Genomic DNA, 20,309 nt, shown 5'->3' with positions numbered 1-20,309 from the left:
TATAGAAAAGGGTCACAAGCTGGAATTCAATCAAATTCCCATTTTCAAGGGCATAAAACATACAGTGGTTCCCAAAAAACATCACTATTTAATTCTAAAAGAAATAGAGAATCTTTTGCCAAAAAATGTTATAGAAAAAGTTCCTCAGTCTCGAATGTACGAAGTTTTCTACAGTACGCTGTTTCTAGTGCCAAAAAAGACTGGGGAAATGAGGCCTGTAGTCAATCTAAAATCTCTAAACCGGTATCTCAAAAAACAGCACTTCAAAATGGAAACAATTGCTCAAGTCTTGAACTTAGTCGAGATAGGAGATTGGGCTGTGACGATAGATCTAAAAGATGCATTTCACCGTATCATGATACACAAAAGTCATCGCAAGTATCTAAGATTTTGTGTACACGGAGTAGCTTACCAGTTTCGGGCTCTCTGTTTTGGTCCCTCAACAGCTCCCAGGACATTTGTAAATGTCAGTTCTGTGGTAGTAGCTCATCTGAGAAAACTGGGTCTCAGATTATCCAATTATCTGGACGATTGGCTATGCCTACACAAAATTCGCGCTGTTTTGTTACAAAACTTATCCACAGCTCTCAACCTCTTGTCTCAACTAGGTTAGATTGTAAACATAGAGAAATCTCAGTTAGTCCCATGTCAGACCATTACATATTTAGGAAGCCTGTTCAGTCTACAGGAGGGTCTTGTTTTTCCCACTCAAGTAAGACAAACAAGAGCGCCGCATGACGGAGCAATATACGCCCGATTCGTGTGCCATTGGAGATGATACACTGATGATTGATGTATTTGTTTTGGAAATAAGCAAAAAAAATATTGCATGTGTTAATCGGTTGCATGTCTCCAATCAGACCTGACTGATATATAATCTATATACTACCTCTGACCAAGTTTGGTGAATTCAACTTGAACTAGAGCTTTGTCACTGAATGTGACTTATACCCCCATACCACTTTGACGCAGGATAAAAAGTTGTTTAAAAGTTTCGGATGAATACAATTTGAATTAGAGTCCGGACAAAGTGGCGCCGTTGAAAATGCACTAATTGACCCTATGACCTAGTTCTTGACCCGACATGACCCATATTCGAACTTGACCTAGATATCAACTAGATGCAACTACTGACCAAGTTTGGTAAAGATCGGATGAATACAATTTGAATAAGAGTCCGGACAAAGTGGCGCTGTTGAAAATGGACTAATTGACCCTATGACCTAGTTTTTTACCTGGCATGACCCATATTCGAACTTGGCCTAGATATCAACTAGATGCAACTACTGACCAAGTTTGGTGAAGATAAGATTTATACAATTTGAATTAGAGTCCGGACAAAGTAAAATGCACTAATTGACCCTTTGACCTAGTTTTTGACCCAGCATGACCCATATTCGGACTTGACCTAGATATCAACTAGATGCAACTACTGACCAAGTTTGGTGAAGATCGGATGAATACAATTTGAATTAGAGTCCGGAGAAAGTGGCGCCGTTGAAAATGCACTAATTGACCCTATGACCTAGTTTTTGACCCGGCATGACCCATATTCGAACTTGGCCTATATATCAACTAGATGCAACTGCTGACCAAGTTTGGTGAAGATCGGATGAATACAATTTGAAATAGAGTCCGGACAAAGTGGCCCCTTTGAAAATGCACTTATTGACCCTATGACCTAGTTTTTGACCCGGCATGACCCATATTCGAACTTGGCCTAGATATCAACTAGATGCAACTGCTGACCAAGTTTGGTGAAGATCGGATGAATACAATTTGAATTAGAGTCCGGACAAAGTGATGCCTTCCGCCCGTCGCCCGCCCGCCGCCCGCCCGCCGAGGGGTTTCACATAATACGTCCCGTATTTTATACGGGCGTATAAAAAGCTTAAAGTTGGCTGTGACCAAAATTCTATCAGGAAATTTAACGGCCAGAGATTACATGGTTCTTCTGGGTATGATAGCCTCGTGTCTAGAACTGATACCCAATGCAAAATTGTTTATGAGACCTATACAACTTCATCTTTTAGAGCACTGGAATCCAAAGTACATGTCTATGAACTTTATAGTGAACATTACTCCACAGCTTGCTCAGCATTTGAATTGGTGGTTACAGGATCAGAACATAGCCAAGGGCAGATTTTTCAGCAAAATATCTTTTCCAGTAACTCTAACCACAGATGCAAGCAAGAAGTGGGGATAGGGGTCCGTGTATATATCGTCTTTTCCTTTTTCATTTAACATTCGAAACAACGAAACACAAAAATCAACGCATATAAGTTCATATTCCGATTTTCTAATAACCGAAACTTAAACAAAATACGAAAACAAAATTAACTTCTTTATATCGTTTTTCGTTGTACTTATTATAAAACAAAAAACGAAACTGATTTCCCTGTTCATATTTTGTTTCAATTCATATGACAAAAATAAATGTTTAATAAATTGTTTGATCTCGTTTACCGTTCTTGGTTTGAAAAAACGGTATACGAAAAACGAAAAACGAGTGGCATTTGCGGGATGTGCTGCTGTCTTGGGGAGGTAACTCTTTAGTGGCTTTTTGCGCGTATTTTTTTCCCTTACATAAGACTTAATCACTTATTTCCATCAGCATGACTTCCAACGTGCTTTTTTCGTGGAGGTTAAGACATGCCCGTAAGGGACAGAGACGTGGATATTTTCAGTTGTTTTTCCAGGTATTGTATTTTTCCAATTTGAAATGATCATAATCTTGACATCGAACGGTTTTCCAACGTACCGGTATTTCATGCCGATCCAGCCGATTAGATAGGGCTATAATTAGCCTCTTATGACACTTCTTGTTCTTTGCCCCTATGCTATGTAAATTCAGTTCTTATTTTACAAAAAAACAAATTCTTTTCAATCCAATTATCATTGGGGAGTTCCTTACATTTTAAGAGCTGCAATACCTCGTCCCCTGAGTCCTGTATTCCTATTTGTATTACCCGTTAGACCCGCATGACAATTTAAGGACACAATAATCGGCGGCGGCTGCTAAAATGTCCCTATGTTTTACTTTTAACGTCACCTTGCATAATAGAATAAATAAAAAAAATGTTTTAATCTTATGGAACGGTAAAGTGCAAGGTGTCTAATATATCATTTCCAATTCGTTCGATTAATAACAAATACATGTTGCATTTAACATCTGCATTGTGATATGTCTAGTGATTTTAGCTCTTAAACAAGAGTTATAACCATACACCTTATATGAAACCGCTTTGCACTTGAAGAAAATGGTATTAACTTAAATATGATTAATAAATGTGCCAATTTAATAACTTATTAAACAACATATTTAATGTTCCTGAAAGAGCGCCCAAGATATAGTTAATGCTAACCAGATATATACATTCCAATGATATTATAACGCCGCTTAATATGTTTTCCTTTAAAAGTTACGTTACTTAACCCTCAATCCGCGGGAACCGAGTTAACTCGGTTCTGTAGTAAGCGTCGTATTTGACGGGAACCGAGTTAACTCGTTTTCGATAGTGATGTATTGTTTCGTCAAAGTTTTCGGGGTTTCCGTCAACGTCATCAAGTATTTAACAGTTAACCAATGAAAATATGAATAAATGATGCAATGACCTAAAAATAGTAACGAAACTCCGGATATTGCGCAAGAAATTTGAAAACGAGATTGAACAAAGAAATTTGCAAACAAAGTTGTGAAAGATGGCGGATCTTGAAAATTTAGCTGATACGTACTTCGGGAATTCGGATTCCGAGGTCGAATTTGAAGGCTTTGAGGAAGCAGACTTGGTTGCTAATAATGAACGAAGGTGTCCTGAGTTCGAAGCTGACAATTTTGAGAACGATAGGGACTATCCGAGCGACCTACAAATGAATTGGTCTCGCGAAGTTAGGGAGCCACTCGTTCCGCCATTCACTGGTGACAGTGGTTTCAAAGTTGAAGTAGAGCAGGATGCGACTCCATTAGACTATTTCAATCTGTTTCTGAACAACACGGACATGAACAATATAGCATTTGAAACAAATCGCTATTATTCACAAGTACGAGCTCAGAAGGTCCCGTCCCGTTTTTCACAGATGAACTCTTGGGTAGGCGCCACTGGCAATGAAATGGCAAAATTCTTGGGCATGACTATCTTAATGGGGCTTGTGGACAAACACTCAATAAGTTCATATTGGTCAACAGACAAGTATGAGAGCACTCCAATCTATGGGACTGAAATGACCAGGGGTCGTTTTATGTCCCTCCTTTCGTTCCTTCACCTGGCTGACAATTCCACTGCCCCCACTAGACATGACGATGGGTTCGATCCTCTGTACAAGGTATGAAGTGAATAAAAACACTTGAAAATAACAAATGACACAAGCCTTTATAGCTAAACAAACAATATATATATTTTGAAATTAATAAATACAGTATGCATTACAACTTACAAGGAGACATTTTATTGGAACACATACAATCATTGAAAAGAACAAACATTGTCAACAAAAATTACCTGTGTCCGCTCGAGTCGTTATTGTTTTCAGACACAACATATCAATACAAAAATATGTTGAGAACACAATTTATTCTACTTGAAGATAACCAATTATATGTTTGATAATTTTCTTGTGTTTTTCAGGTGAAACCCATATATGACGTGGTTTCGGCTCGGTTTCGCAACACCTACACTCCAGACGAGAACATCGCCATTGATGAGGGGATGGTCCCGTGGAGAGGACGTTTGAAGTTCAAACAGTACATACCCAACAAGCCAGACAAGTTTGGTATGAAAGTCTACATTGCTAGTGAAAGCAAGTCTGGCTATGTGTGTGACTTCAACGTCTACACTGGTGCAGACTTCGATCCTGACCCTAACGCAGAAGTAGGCGAAGTTCAGTTGGGCCATTCCTATGGCGTGGTGATGGGGCTGCTACGAAGATCAAATCTTCTGAACAAAGGCTATTGCCTGTATGTTGTCAACTATTACTCATCTCCAACCCTGTTCGACAGATTGTCTGCTGAGAACACGATAGCTGTTGGAACTGTACGACTAAATCGCCGTGAAGTGCCGGTTGCCCTGAAACATAAAACAAAACGAGGCGATGTTATATATAGGCAACGTGACAATCTCCTGGCTTTGAAATGGACTGATAAAAGGGAAGTTAGTATGCTGTCTACAAAGCATAAACACACAATGGTGGTAACTACAAAGACTGACCATTACAGTGGGGATCCAGTTGTAAAACCACTGTGTATTCTGGATTACAACAGACACATGGGTGGCGTGGATCGCTCCGATCAGCTCGGGAAGTATTACAGTTTTTCAAGGAAAACCAACAAATGGTGGCTGAAACTGTTCTTTCACATCATCAATCTAGTGGTTACAAACGCGTACATTTTGTATCTGAAAAATCGTGGCGATGGAAGACCACTGACGCACTACAAGTTTCGGCTTGAGCTTGCGAAGCAGTTGATGGCCAGCCATGAGATGGTGAAGGTTCCTCGTGGGCGTCCATCAATCCATCGGGATCAGGAGAAGCGCCTGACAGAACGTCATTTCCCTTGCCTCATTCCAGCCAAAGAAGGAGCAAAGGTGAAAAATCCCACCAGGAAGTGTGTGGTATGCAACGAAAGCAGTGGGAAGCGTCATACTCCAGGAGAGACCAGAAAACGTCGTGAAACCAGATACTGGTGCAAGGACTGCGAAAAACCTCTGTGTGTGGTACCTTGTTTTGAAAGGTATCATACTCTGGTCAACTACCAGTTGAATGAAATTGACATTGAAGATTGAAACAATATGTAATCATTCACACTGTTCTGAAAGACAAAGCAGAATTGAAATGGTGTTCTGAATATTTTATTTTATTCTATACACCTGTAATCAGCTTACCTGTAGATTACACCTGAGTTTTTCTTGAATCAAAACTTGTTTTTTCATTGTACTGTAATCAATAAATAGTTTTCAATATCTATATCATTTTTATTACATTTAAGTCAGCTTAAATTTATCTGTTTACTAAAGTTATAGGGTAAAAAAACTGTGTTACAATAGGAAAATTGGTGTCAACATACCTTGTTATTATTTGTTTTATTTTAGTTATCAAATGCACATTTTCATGAAAAATAATTGTAATAATCATTATATAATGTTTTTGTTTTCTGAAAAGATTTGTAAAATGTTAAAATTATTAGCAAAGAATAAAATTATTAAAAATATCCTTTTTTTCTCAATTGTCACACCTTCAGCACACCTGCACAGGTGAGACAGGTAAAATTTCACAATGTCATTATCATCAAAGTGTAGGCCATTCATTGCTGATTAAAGATCATATAGGTTTTATGGACTTATTTCTTCAAAATATGTTAGAAATTGGTGGCCAAGTAACATACCTATCAGTATTGGAATCAGTCTAAATTTATTCAGTACCAGCAGAGATTCTTATCAGTTGTATATATAGCGCAGTGAGGGTTAAAGAAGGCGAATATCATGCGTCACGCCTATAGAATCTACTTGCACTCGTTGAAATGTTCCGTTTAAGACCTTGGTTGTCTCCTAAAATGAAACTCGAATGCCATTATAGAAAAGTGTTTACATTTGTAACAATACGTGTATGATTTGCTGAGTCAATGATATATATGAGGAGCGCGCCATCAAGTGTTCGCTTGCATGATCTGTAAAAGTACATTTATTAGTCGAAAAGTGAATTTTTTAAATTCGTTTTAAACACATCCAGTTCATTTAAACAGTCCTTCAAAAATTGGACAAAATCTGTACACGAAACAAAAACGTTATTAAAAATAAATAAATAAATTTGTAACAACGTCAGAGTTGTAACTTATAAAATAAAATCCATTTACATATTAATGTACTATACTTAGCGTTGATTTTTCTGTTATTTGAATGATGTGTTCTCGCACAGAGTTTCAAATATTTTTATAATTGTTATAAGCAAATTTCCTTTATTCTATAAGGGAGCACCAAATAGAATCATGCTGATAAAATTTAAAAAGAACTCAGTGCGTGAACCGATAGCTTTATAACAACATAAATTAATAAATTCAGGACCAGTGTTGCAGCCTACATTTGCAACTTGTTGCAAATCACTGGTTGGATGCAAGAACTGCATGGACACCTGGTACGAGAGCCCACCGCCAGCCAGTTACCCGAAGTGTATGAGCCAGGACGGCACACGACGTGCCATGACAGGGCTTTATGAGACCGTGCATGCTCTTAGGAATAATTCACAATACTAATTGAATGTACATGTGTATATGTTTAGCAATAATGTGGATTTTTTATTTCATTTCTTAAACAGATATGAATAAGTAAATAATTCGATTTTTGTTTATTACTTGAAGAGAAAGGCTACGCCGAACAAAGATATTTTATTGTGCAATCATTATTGTAATGCATGTTATACATTAAATCAAATCCAATTACTTGAGACAAAAGCAGGCATGTATATTGGTATATAACTTTACTGTTGATCTATTCATTATTCTATTAGACTAGCCAAAAAGAGCTGTGCCAAGACTCGTCTATCCTTCCTCTATAATACATGTAATAGTGAACATTTTATTATTCAAAATAATAGTTTCAAAGGGAGGAAACTGCGCACTAAGATTAATCATGAGTTATCATCCAAATAAAGCTGTGCAGCGCCCCTCGTTTTCCGTTTTCCGTGTATCGTTTTATCAAATCAAGAACGATAAATGAGAGCAGGCGCTTTGTTTCAATTTTCAAATATTGATTTTTTTTATATTTAAATTAAAACGAAATAGGAATAGACATACACGTTTCGTGTTTTGTTTTGTAATTTGTAAAACGAAAAACGATTTAAATAAGTCGATTTGTTCTTTGTTTTTTGTATTTGTTTCGGTTATAAGAAAATCGGAAATTGAACTAATATGCGTTTATTTTCGTGTTTTGTGTTGTCGAATGCAAAACGAAAAACGAAAAGACGGTATGTACACGGACCGATAGGGTGGTCATGTAAACAATTTCAATTGCCAGGGTCAGTGGTCTGTTCAAGACAAGAGAATGCATATCAATTGTCTGGAGATGAAGGCAGTGATTTTATGTTTAAGGCATTTCCTATCACGCTTGAAGAGACACAATGTACTGATCAGATCGGACAATACCACTGTTTGTCAATATATAAATCGTCAGGGGGGGACAAAGTCTGTCCAGTTGTGTCATCTAACTGTGGAACTATGGGAGTTTGCCTTGAAACACAAAATCAATTTGAAAGCGGTTCACATTTTGGGGTCTCGAAATTTCCGAGCAGATGCACTTAGTCGATACAGAATAAGTCCCTCAGAATGGTCTCTGAACAGTTCAGTGGTTTGGAAAATTTTCAATCTATGGGGTCAACCTCAGTTGGATCTTTTTGCAACATTGGAGAACAAAAAAACTCCTCTGTTTTGTTCATGGCTTCCCCACCTGCAAGCTTTTGCTCTGGAAGCATGGAATCTAAAAAATAACAGTTTTATAAAATAAGACAATAGCAAACAACGAGGATAATATTCATATTTTTAGAATACAAAATCTAGAACATTACGAAAACAATACTCATTATAGTAATATCAATGGCAAACATTAACGCAGGGGAGGCTATCCAGTACACTGAAAGTACGGGTTACAGTAAACTATCTACCGAACAGTTACATCAGTTACACACGGAATGCGCGGCCGTACACATTTCAGAGGTAGGTTTTTGGTGGAAGCAAACCGTCTTTGTGTTCATTTTAACTCTCAACAACGCCTCAACCGTTTTTACACCAACAAAAACAAAAGGACAAAAGAAGTCTATGGATGCTTTACTCGAATTATTTTTCTCTAATGTTAATAATCATATTTTGTTTTCTTCTTATATACACAGATTAAACTGAATTGTGAATTGTCAGGCGCTGTATTGGGGTAGTGTCAAACTGTCATGAATAACAACACGTTGTTTTTATTACAATAACACAAGAAAAGATGGGTACCACTTTTACTGTTTGTTGCGATGTTTTTTAAGCATGTATCCTTGCGCAGTTTGTTAGTTGTCAATTGTCGCGGCTTAATTGGAGTAGGGTCAAACTGTCATGCATAGCACCTCGTGGTTTTTAGCTTAATTGGAGTAGGGTCAAACTGTCATGCATAGCACCTCATTGTTTTTATTACAAATACACCCAATTACGCTAGACAGGATGGGTATCACTTATTGGACTGTTTGTTGCGATTTTGGTATATTGCACATTCGGATTATCCCGCTATTTATGAACTAAACATTTAATGTAAAAGACTCATTAATGACGTAGAGTTAATTTTACAAAACAATTGTTTTGTAAACCGTTTCAAACAAATACAAAAATAAACACATTTTCAACATTTATTTCATTATAATACAACTATCGATAGCAATAAGCGACCACTATCTTGAAGACCACCATGGTGTGAATGCCTGATGAAATCAATAATTAACCGATAAATCGCTGATAAGGTGTCATAAACAACACTGGTACACACGATAAGTAGAATCGGATTGTTAATTGGGGGCAATAAAGGGATTAGCGGGGGTAAGTGTTAGCGAAACAGAGCTTGACTAGCGAATTTTATTGGGAACCTACAGACCTTACATCGTTTTTCACGAATGTCGGGACAAATCGTCTCATATCGGGACGGCGGGACAAAGGGCCCAAAAGCGGGACTGTCCCGCCGAGATCGGAACGTATGGCATGTATGCTTTTACAAAGCATTATTTGAATCTTGTGAATTTTAACTTTTTAAATGCTTAGGTAAGCATGATGTATCACAGAGTTTTCCACAGGTGCGCTTATTCGGCGGAATATATTTGTTTAGACTACAAGCAAATAGTCACCACTGTCACCAAGAAAGTGTTTAGTGGAAAAAAGGGAAAGAAAGTGTTACAGTCATTAAACTGGTAAGTTTATATACTTGCTTTATTTTACAAAATAATACCCACCTCTTGGGATATTGCTAGTTAATCTAGAAAATCCTTATTGTAATATCAGGTAAGTATTGTATGAAATAAAAATATAAAATTTGTATACAAATTGTAGTTTTATGAATAAATACTTACCTGATATTACAGGTTTCCCACCCTCCTCCCCTCATATTATTTTGTCTATCCTTGCGAACAGTTTCGCCGAAAAGGAAGACTGAATAACATGTGGTATAATCGGAAGTACACCTGCACATGCGCAGAAAAAGCATCAGGTGTATTCTCCGGATAAACCGGAGTAGTGTAAAATGCGGACTAAGAAAAAGGAAATCCTTATTGTAATATCAGGTAAGTATTTATTCATAAAACTACAATTTGTATACAAATTTTACATTTTTGTCAAAGTATCAATAAAATCTAATCATAAATAAAGAAGTTATGGCATTTTTAGCAAAATTTAATAATTTGACCTTGAGAGTCAAGGTCATTCAAAGGTCAAGGTAAAATTCAACTTGCCAGGTACAGTAACCTCATGATAGCATGAAAGTATTTGAAGTTTGAAAGCAATAGCCTTGATACTTTAGAAGTAAAGTGGATCGAAACAAAAAATTTAACCATATATTAAAAGTTACTAAGTCAAACAAGAGCACCGCCTTGCGGGTGCAGACCGCTCATCTATTTTCTTTTTAAAGGTGAAGGGACTCTCATTTTCAATCACAAAGGAGGGAGGGGTGGAGTGAAGAGGGGTGTATAGTGTGGGGTTGTGGACATTTATTACATTATCTTCCAAAAAAGCGAAAAAAAAAAAAGAAAAAAAAAATCGGGGGCGGGGGGGGGTGGGGGGGTTGGGGGGGGGCGATGGGGGGGGGGTATTTTTTGGGTGCGATGGTTGGACGGTATTTCAAACATAACCGTTTTTAAAAAAAAATGGGGGGGGGGTATAGTGTGAGGGTGTGGTGGTAATTTGTGAGATGATCTTAAAAAAAAAAAAAAAAAAAAAAATCAAAAAAAAAAAAAAAAAATTGGGGGGTGGGGGTGGGGTGGGGGGGGTGGGGGTGGGGGTATAGAGTGAGGGGATGGTTTGGGTTGAGTCTATTGTGGTATGTCAGGTAAGAGTAGTTTTGTCAAAGTGTCAATCAAATCTAATAAATAAAGAAGTTATGGCAATTTTAGCAATATTTAATAATTTGACCTTGAGAGTCAAGGTCATTCAAAGGTCAAGGTAAAATTCAACTTGCCAGGTACAGTAACCTCATGATAGCATGTAAGTATTTGAAGTTTGAAAGCAATAGCCTTGATACTTAAGAAGTAAAGTGGATCAAAACACAAAATTTAACCATATATTAAAAGTTACTAAGTAAAAAAAGGGCCATAATTCCGTAACAATGACAACCAGAGTTATGCAACTTGTCCTTATACTGTACCCTTATGATAGTTTGTGAGTGTTCCAAGTATGAAAGCAATATCTATGATACTTTAGGGGTAAAGTACACCAAAACATAAATCTTAACCAAATTTTCAATTTTCTAAGTATAAAGGGCCCATAATTCCGTCCAAATGCCAGTCAGAGTTACATAACTTTGCCTGCACGGTCCCCTTATGATAGTTCATAAGTGTTGCAAGTATGAAAGCAATGGCTTTGATACTGTAGGAATAAAGTGGACCTAAACACAAAACTTAATCAAATTTTCAATTTTCTAAGTATAAAAAGGGCACATAATTCTGTCAAAATGCCAGTCAGAGTTACATTACTTTGCCTGCACAGTCCCCTTATGATAGTTAGTAAGTGTTGCAAGTATGAAAGCAATAGCTTTGATGCTTAAGGAATAAAATGGACCTAAACACAAAACTTAACCAAAATTTTCAATTTTCTAAGTATAAAAAGGGCACATAATTCTGTCAAAATGCACGCCAGAGTTATCTAACTTTGCCTGCCCAGTCCCCTCATGATAGTAAGTAAGTGTACCAAGTTTGAATGCAATAGCATTGATACTTACTGAGAAAAGTGGACCTGAACGCAAAACTTAACCAAAATTTTCAATTTTCTAAGTATAAAAAGGGCACATAATTCTGTCAAAATGCACGCCAGAGTTATCTAACTTTGCCTGCCCATTCCCCTCATGATAGTTAGTAAGTGTTGCAAGTATGAAAGCAATAGCTTTGATACTTAAGGAATAAAATGGACCTAAACACAAAACTTAACCAAAATTTTCAATTTCTAAGTATAAAAAGGGCACATAATTCTGTCAAAATGCACGCCAGAGTTATCTAACTTTGCCTGCCCAGTCCCCTCATGATAGTAAGTAAGTGTACCAAGTTTGAATGCAATAGCATTGATACTTTCTGAGAAAAGTGGACCTAAACGCAAAACTTAACCGGATGCCGACGCCAACGCCGACGGCAAGGTGATGACAATAGCTCATTTTTTTTTTTTTTAAATAGATGAGCTTAAAATCTGGCGACTAAATTTCGTAAATAGCGATTTTAAAAAAATCGTCATTTTTCTGCGTTCATATTTTCTTTAAATGACAAAAGACGCTGTGTTTACCAGCCGCTTTACGGCAGTCGTAATACTATAGATTTCCATGATGTAAGCCATACAGCTGTTATCAATGGAGCTTGGTGCTGACTGCAGACTACCGCAAAGTGGCATGTTATGGTGATAATTGCGATTATCTGGGATGTTGTTGCAAGTTATCTTAACCTTTTCCCCGATAGATGCGTCTAATCCCGAGTCTATCGATTCCCCGATACATGCGTTTCTTACCGTCTCTATCGATTACCGCATACATGCGAATTTGTCCATGTCTATCCATTACCCGATAATCCCGTTTATTCCCAATGTCCATTTTCAAATGCAAATTCTGATTGATATTGACGACAAAAGTGCTCAAAAAACTCATTAACACAAACATCGGACATTTTTCTCAAGTATCACATGAATTTCGGCATATGTTTATATTTAAAGATCTGATAAAAATAGGTGTCTAATCGGTACAAGGGTAGTCCAACACGCGTAAATAACTTAATGTGGTGTGCGCGCATCGTGTACAGTTAATGTTCTGTTACAAATTGTAGCCAGAAATAAATACATGTATATGCCCATGATATTTTCGTGACAAGTCTTTGTTTGGACAAAAAGCACATGAAAATAGGCGTGAGTGTATTTATTTATACACAAAAACTGCGTAGCGCAGACAACAACGTAAAAGCTTCGTATTGAATTTCCATTTAAGTATCGGGGTATCTTGCAAATGATTAATATATTTCCTTAAATAAAAAAGAAATAAACGCTGTATCATTATCATTTTTTAGTTTGTTAAATATTGCAACAATTATTGTACTGTATCTGATTGCACACAAAGTAACGTGTGCAGTTCATGAATATTCTTTTACAACGACCAATTAACAGCGTCATCTATATTTAGATTTTATGCAATATGTACAAGTCATTTTCAGGAAATTTGGGAGAAAGTAAAAGTGATTTTTCGAAAATAAACCAGCGTTTTTTTTTTTTCCATTTAATTTGTCATAATTATTTATATTTTATGTTGTCTGTGTATGTTTGTTTGGTTCTCATTTATCTTATGAAAATTAATATCATAATGATAAATGTTTAAAACAAGTCCCGTTTCCGAGATCATTTAAGAGAATTACTTCGATATATTTACTGACATATAAAATCATGGTTTTGACAGACGACACGTGCTTATCTAAAGTTGGTGTTTTTGTAATACACAGGATATTGGATTATGGCTGCTTGATTGAGCAATAAAACAAAGAAACCGTCGGCGGTTTTCAGTAGGCCTTTTGTACTGACCAACATAATAATTAATCATGCATTAATTATCTAACATTTAGGGATAAAACACACGGGATACTAGACACTAGGCCATAAAACGCAATCGCGGTGGCTATTTTCAGTAGCACATGTGTCCAGAAACTAATGAGTTTGGGTAATAAAGCACAGAGATTATGATCGTTAAACTGCATGGAGTCTGAAATGAAACAAAATGCCGACAATTCAAAAGATTAATCGCCGAATGTTTCAGTATACAATTCAATATTTTAAGGTGGGGTTCTCACTGCATTTCCTGTTGCATTCGCATACGCTTGTATTACTTGTTATATCCTCATATTATTTATTAGAATACAGACTTAAAATGTATATGGTTGGAAGGAGAATTTATTTCTCTACAATATTTACATTGACACAAATGATGTAAAATGCAAGCAACTAAGTGAAAATTAAGCCTAAACAAGACAGGTGTAACAGTTGAGAATTTTTCCATTATTTTCCCAATAACCCTATTGAGATGGTGTAGTCAGGCTTATTAGCTGTATATGGAGTCACTGTTATCAGAACAGCAGGACTGGTATTGGCCTGGAGTAGCAGATCAGATAAGAAGTCTATCAGGGAAAGGGTTAATTGGTCGGCAGTTTTTTTATCGCCTCAGAGATAAGGCAATATTGAAATATGCCGACTTTGCGCTTAAATGTGAAGTGTTTGTCACATTGTTCGAAGCAGATTCAAGACCATTAAATTGACAACGATGACAATCAAAAAGGTAAGTATTGATTGTTTTTAGAAAAATCGGGTGTAATTATAGAAAATAGTAAAACATTTTTCATGTATTGGTTCTATTTAAACGGTGACATATTTCTGTTTCACTCGTCAAAATGGCAAGTTCAGAGTGTAAAACGACTTTAAGAAAGTGAACATTAGATTCGGCTAATTATGAGACTCATTCAAAATGCAATCGTTCCCCCCGCTAACATTCACCAGCTAACAAACAAAAACCAAACAAAGACAGTTGTTTACAAGAATTTCATTTCCTTCGATATAATTTCCAACACATAATCTATGCTGTGTGAACTCTTTATATCCTCAACACTAATCAATTCATTTACTACCGAATGTACTGTTTTAAGAAAGGTAAACATAGTTAAGCACATGGAAATCAATTTGACATTTGATATACACAAATGGTTATTTTATTTGACTGTTGTGTTAAGGACTCTATGCAGTAGGTCATATGCTAGCACACATTTATATTATTTATATACTACACATTTATTGATTATTATTAGTAATATTTTAATACTATATCTCCCTTTTTGTATTTTCAGAATACCATAAAGCTTCTGAAGCACCAACTGTGGCAACATATTCAGGCTGCTAAGAAGGTGTCAATCAACAAGAGTTACAACTGATTAATTGTGCCTTTATTTAATGAACAATGTTAAATGTGTTGTTATTATAAATACTACAGTTATTAAATCAATTCCTTTAACATACTGTAAATGCTCAGTTTTTTTGTATTATAATAACATGATCTTCATTGCCCAAATGTTGCCCCAGTGTGGCGACAACTTTTTTAATTTGGCGAAAGTAAGTGGCGACAACTTTTGAAAGCCAAGAGGGAACCCTGGTCGTGGTGGTGGTGGTGGTGGTGGTGGTAATGCTTACGTAGCATTACAATAACAATACTTAAGAATGATCAAATGGGAAAAAGTAACCTAGCACTGGCAGTAAATATGGGGCTCATTTACAGGTCATATTTGGAATCTCTGCTGTAAAATGAGATTTTAAATGAATTTAAGGGAGGCAAATGCTGTAACAAAAAGAACATGCATAAACGGTAGTTGTTTCCCTTGTTTGAACAATGCTAAATCCTTAAAATGCCTATTTCCAGTAACTGTTACCTTCACCTGTGACCTTTGACCTAGTGACCTCAAAATCAATAGGGGTCATCTGCAAGTCATGATCAATGTACCTATGAAGTTTCATGATCCTAGGCCCAAGGGTTCTTGAGTTATCGTCTGACAACCACCTGGTGGACCGACCGACCGACAGACGGACATGAGCAAAGCAATATACCCCCTCTTCTTCGAAGGGGGGCATAAAAATTTATTTCACTAATGGACGACATACAATTTCCAAGTGAGATGAACAAAATCCAATATGACACTGACTATAGAACAGACACGGTGTACTTAAACAAAAACACGTGTACTGAAACAAAATCGCCTGTCCCCGGTGTTCACTTTTCCCGATAGGTGACATTTCGCGGGGGACAGACACGCTACTGACCACGGTGGGTGAACACCCAAAATCGCCGCGATTGCACGCTTTCTTTAACAGGAACACCCGTGAGCACCGCGATGCTGCGCAGCCACCGCAAACACCTGTCTGCGAGGGTCATTCACGCGTTTTAAATGTACATGTACAAAAGAAAATCATATACTACATGTAGATATTACATGTATGTGCACATGTATGCATACTTAATTTCGGAAAGTATGTTAAGTTGGTACAAAGATGGCGACGATCACAGCTTCATTGCTTCATACGTCCGTTTAACCGATTTTAATTGCTTAGAGTTTAAACGACCGTTGCCAGCTAATTGGTGTTAATCTGTTGTGTAATGTCAATAAAGTAGGAAAAACTTGCTAGTCAGTGTTTATTACATGTATTCCCTATCAGAGCAGTATGTGTAAGAAAAATAAATGAAATAATCCCGACAATTTATTTACATGCTAACACAGTGTAACTGTTAACAGTTATTCACTTTTATCTTTACCCGTGATAAGAAAGTCCCCGGGAAGCACGTTTTTTACATACTGCATATGACGCAATAAAACATTTGTTTGTACATGATCGTATTGCATTCCATCTAAATTTAAATTCGTTTGTTCAATGACAGCTGTGTTCCATAATGCAATGTACTATTTACACTTCTGAAAAATGGCGTACAGTAGGCATATGGTTGTGTTTATGAAATTCTTAAACATATTTATTGTCATTAATGTTAAAGTTTACTTTTTCGTAAGTGATGTTGTAATTATATTGAAGTATCGAATAAATGTGAACATTAGAAAAGCGGTATGTATACAGTTATTGATACGATTCGGTATACGGTATTTAAACTAATAAGGGATCATACAATACATTTATGTTCAATTATTTTATTTTTAACGAACACGATGAACACCGCGGTGGATATAATGGGTCCGCGGTGATTCGTGGTGTTCGCCTTTGGCAAACTTCCCCCGCAACATTTGATCTGAAAACCCATCTCGGGGTTCATATTGGTAAGCAAACACTGTAAGATGAACACCGGGGAGAGTGGCGTTTTTTTAAGTACACGGTGTCTGTACTGTATGTCCAACAAGAGCACCGCATAACAGGTGCCAACACTCAGCTGCAGGTGCAGTTTTGAATAAATGAAAGCTAGTCAGATTATTTTTTTTTAATTTTCGAGGTCACAGTGACCTTGATCTTTGACCTAGTGACCCAAAAATGATTGTGGCGTGTAGAACTCATCAAGGTGCATCTACATATGAAGTTTCAAAGTTGTAGGTGGAAGCATTTTGATTTTAGAGCAAAATGTCAATGTTTTAGCACGACGCGGACGTCGGATGTCAGATGGCGAACAACATGACGAGCTGGCTATGACAATACCTCGTGTTTTCTCTGAAAACAGCCAAACTTAAAAATAGCTTTAAATACTGTGATTTAATCATCAGTTATAAGTCCCCTACAGTTATAACCGGAAGGGACCAAAGGATTGCCCTCCGTTCGTCAGTAGAAAACTGGATTCTGCAATAACTCTGAAAGTACTCAATATTTTTAATATTTCATGAAACTTGAAATAATTAGATAAGTAGCATGATGGGGATTATGCATGTCATTTTCTTTTTTCTGTATAGCGTCAAATGTGGTTGCTATGACAACAAATAGACTAAAAAATAGGAATCTGGATAATTGGCTATAACTTGGTTATTTATAAATAGATTGTCATCATACTTGGACATAATAATCTCTTAAGATACCCTTCCAGTGGACCATACTCAATGTGACCTTGACCCAAAAATGACCTTGACATTCAAGGTCAAAATATTATACTTTCCTTGATTTATGCTCCAATTGGCTACAATTTCGATATTAATGAATAGAATGTCTTCATACTTGAACACAACAACCCTTGGGACAAAACCTTCAAGACCTTGAAACAGAATTTGACCTTGACCTTAAAAATGACCTTCACTTTCAAGGTTGAATTTTTTTTATTTTTCTAAAACAACGATCAGATTTGATTCATATTTCAACAAAACAACACTGACAACGTTGCTGACAATTTTGTTATGGTATTTTGACAAGGGACTTTTGCATTGCTTGCAATACTTTCATAATCTTGTTAGTATTGTGAAATTCAACATATAAATCCTTTTTGGACTGTTCTGCTCTGTTTGTCAAAAGCTGACGTCGCTCATGTAAGGGTGAAGCAGCCAATATTCTTCAAAGGCTTGGAACACAATAAGAATTTGACGAAAATGTTATCTGGAGCCCTGGACAAGATTGAGATACAACTAGCCAAATGTCATCTGTCATGGAAAAGCTGAATACTAGGATTGTGAAACTGGAAAAAGAAAAATGTTTAATACCATGTTCACAAGCTTCACGAGCTGGAGTGGCAGCACGACAGGCTTCATGTCATATCCAACAAAGGTCTCACCAACCTCAACACAGAAAGCTGCCAAGTTAGTTGTGTGTTACCTGTTTCTCTGTGGAGATCAAGACATTACCTGGTGAATGTGTGACAGTTCAACAAAACACATTTTGACAATGCCTGTATGACATGATGATGATGACATGTTCATATGTGTATAAACTTTTTTATCTCAAAACCATTGAATATACTTTTGATAATGCACATCATTGTTCAATATTCATTTCTCCAAAAAATAGCCAACTTTGACTAATTTGCAAAATTTTGAGAAATTGGCCTACAAATTGCAAGAACAGGTATAAAAAAGTGGGTATTGATAGCTTAAGACATTATTGGCAACATGTCTGTTTTATCTATATTATCAATATTGTTTAATTAACTATGGAATATTAACAAAAATTGGGGATAAAGTTCAAATTGACCAGTATTGACCAGTAATGACCACTTCCGGAGTATTGACCGGGGATGTTTTAACTGGTAAAAACCCGGGGGCGGTCGATTGGTGCCAACCCTGACCTCAACAGTCATGTGACGCAGGTCAACAAATATTTTATAACTATTGTCAAGGACATCAACAAGGATTTCAACAATACCAGCAGAGAGGATACAGCAGAGAGGATAAAGCAGAGAGGACCCAGACATTTCAGAGGAGGCCGAGGAGCACCTAGACCATTGTATAGAGGTCGAGGCAGAGGTCATACCTTATACTGACCACAATGCCCCATAGCTGGAACAGCTTTCCAAGCTACATGCTATCACTGTAATAAAACAGGCCACGCAGCTTTTGAGCGTCGGGTAAACTAGGCAGCTCCGTGTTGAGGGTCGACAATATAAGCACCTCAATTGAGGTCTTCATCATTCTATTTTGCAATATTGTAAAAAAAAATACAAAATTATAGCACAATAATATGTCTTGTTAAAGAAAATAATTACCATTTGCAAAGAAGCTTTTTTTAATTCACATTTTAATCCTGTTCAAGGTTTACACATTTGTAATAAATCATTACAATTTGCATTACTATACAATTACCACTGCGTAAAGTACAGTTTCTTTTGAAGTACTATAGTGCAAGTAACATATATATAACTCCCATGATCTTAATAATTTCTATCCCAATGCCCCCCCCCCAAAGAAAAGAAATACATATCTTTAACAAATATCGTATCAGTTACCAGTGAATTTTTTTGCTTTTAATTGTTACAGCCTGTGCCATTTGAATTGGGAACAAGAGATGTGTTTGTCAGAAACACAATGCCCCCTATTGCGCCGCTTTAAAACAAGAGCACCGCCTTGCGGGTGCAGACCGCTCATCTATTTTCTTTTCAAAGGTGAAGGGACTCTCATTTTCAATCACAAAGGAGGGAGGGGTGGAGTGAAGAGGGGTTTATAGTGTGAGGTTGTGGACATTTATTACATTATCTTCCAAAAAAGCGAAAAAAAATTAAAAAAAATAGGGGGCGGGGGGAGGGGGGGGGGGGTGGGGGGTGGCGGGGGCGATGGGGGGGGGGGGGGTATTTTTTGGGTGCGATGGTTGAACGGTATTTCAAACATAACGGTTTAAAAAAAAAAAATGGGTGGGGGGGTTATTTTGTGATGGGGGTGGTGGTAATTTGTGAAATGAGATTAAAAAAAAAAAAAAAAAAATCACAAAAAAAATTGGGGGGGTGGGGTGGGGGGGTGGGGTGGGGGTATAGTGTGAGGGTGTGGTGGTCATTTGTGAGATGATCTTAAAAAAAAAAAAAAAAAAAAAAAAATAGGGGGGAGGGGAGAAGGGCACGGGGGATGGTTTGGGTGGAGTCTATTGTGGTATGTCAGGTAAGAGTAGTTTCGTCAAAGTATCAATCAAATCTAATCATAAATAA

At 36.9% G+C, this 20,309-nt stretch overlaps 2 protein-coding genes across 2 annotated transcripts in view; both read left to right on the top strand.

The window, feature by feature from the left end:
* LOC127831607 (uncharacterized) overlaps window positions 1–20,309 on the top strand; it is a 233,203-nt gene that overhangs the window by 159,827 nt on the left and 53,067 nt on the right. The window lies entirely within an intron of this gene.
* LOC127880804 (piggyBac transposable element-derived protein 4-like) lies at window positions 4,553–6,048 on the top strand. Its single transcript, XM_052428241.1, has one exon. It carries the CDS (start codon window positions 4,707–4,709, stop codon window positions 5,775–5,777), a length of 1,071 nt encoding a protein of 356 aa, XP_052284201.1. The 5' UTR covers window positions 4,553–4,706; the 3' UTR covers window positions 5,778–6,048.

The sequence above is a fragment of the Dreissena polymorpha genome, chromosome 5 (assembly GCF_020536995.1).
Source record: "Dreissena polymorpha isolate Duluth1 chromosome 5, UMN_Dpol_1.0, whole genome shotgun sequence".
In the NCBI taxonomy this organism is placed as follows: domain Eukaryota; kingdom Metazoa; phylum Mollusca; class Bivalvia; order Myida; family Dreissenidae; genus Dreissena; species Dreissena polymorpha.
This window is presented reverse-complemented; position numbering and strand designations above follow the sequence as displayed.

Bases quoted from the DNA above. Each gene is read 5' to 3' on its own strand.
- LOC127880804 (XM_052428241.1), top strand. From the start codon at position 4,707: ATGGTCCCGTGGAGAGGACGTTTGAAGTTCAAACAGTACATACCCAAC.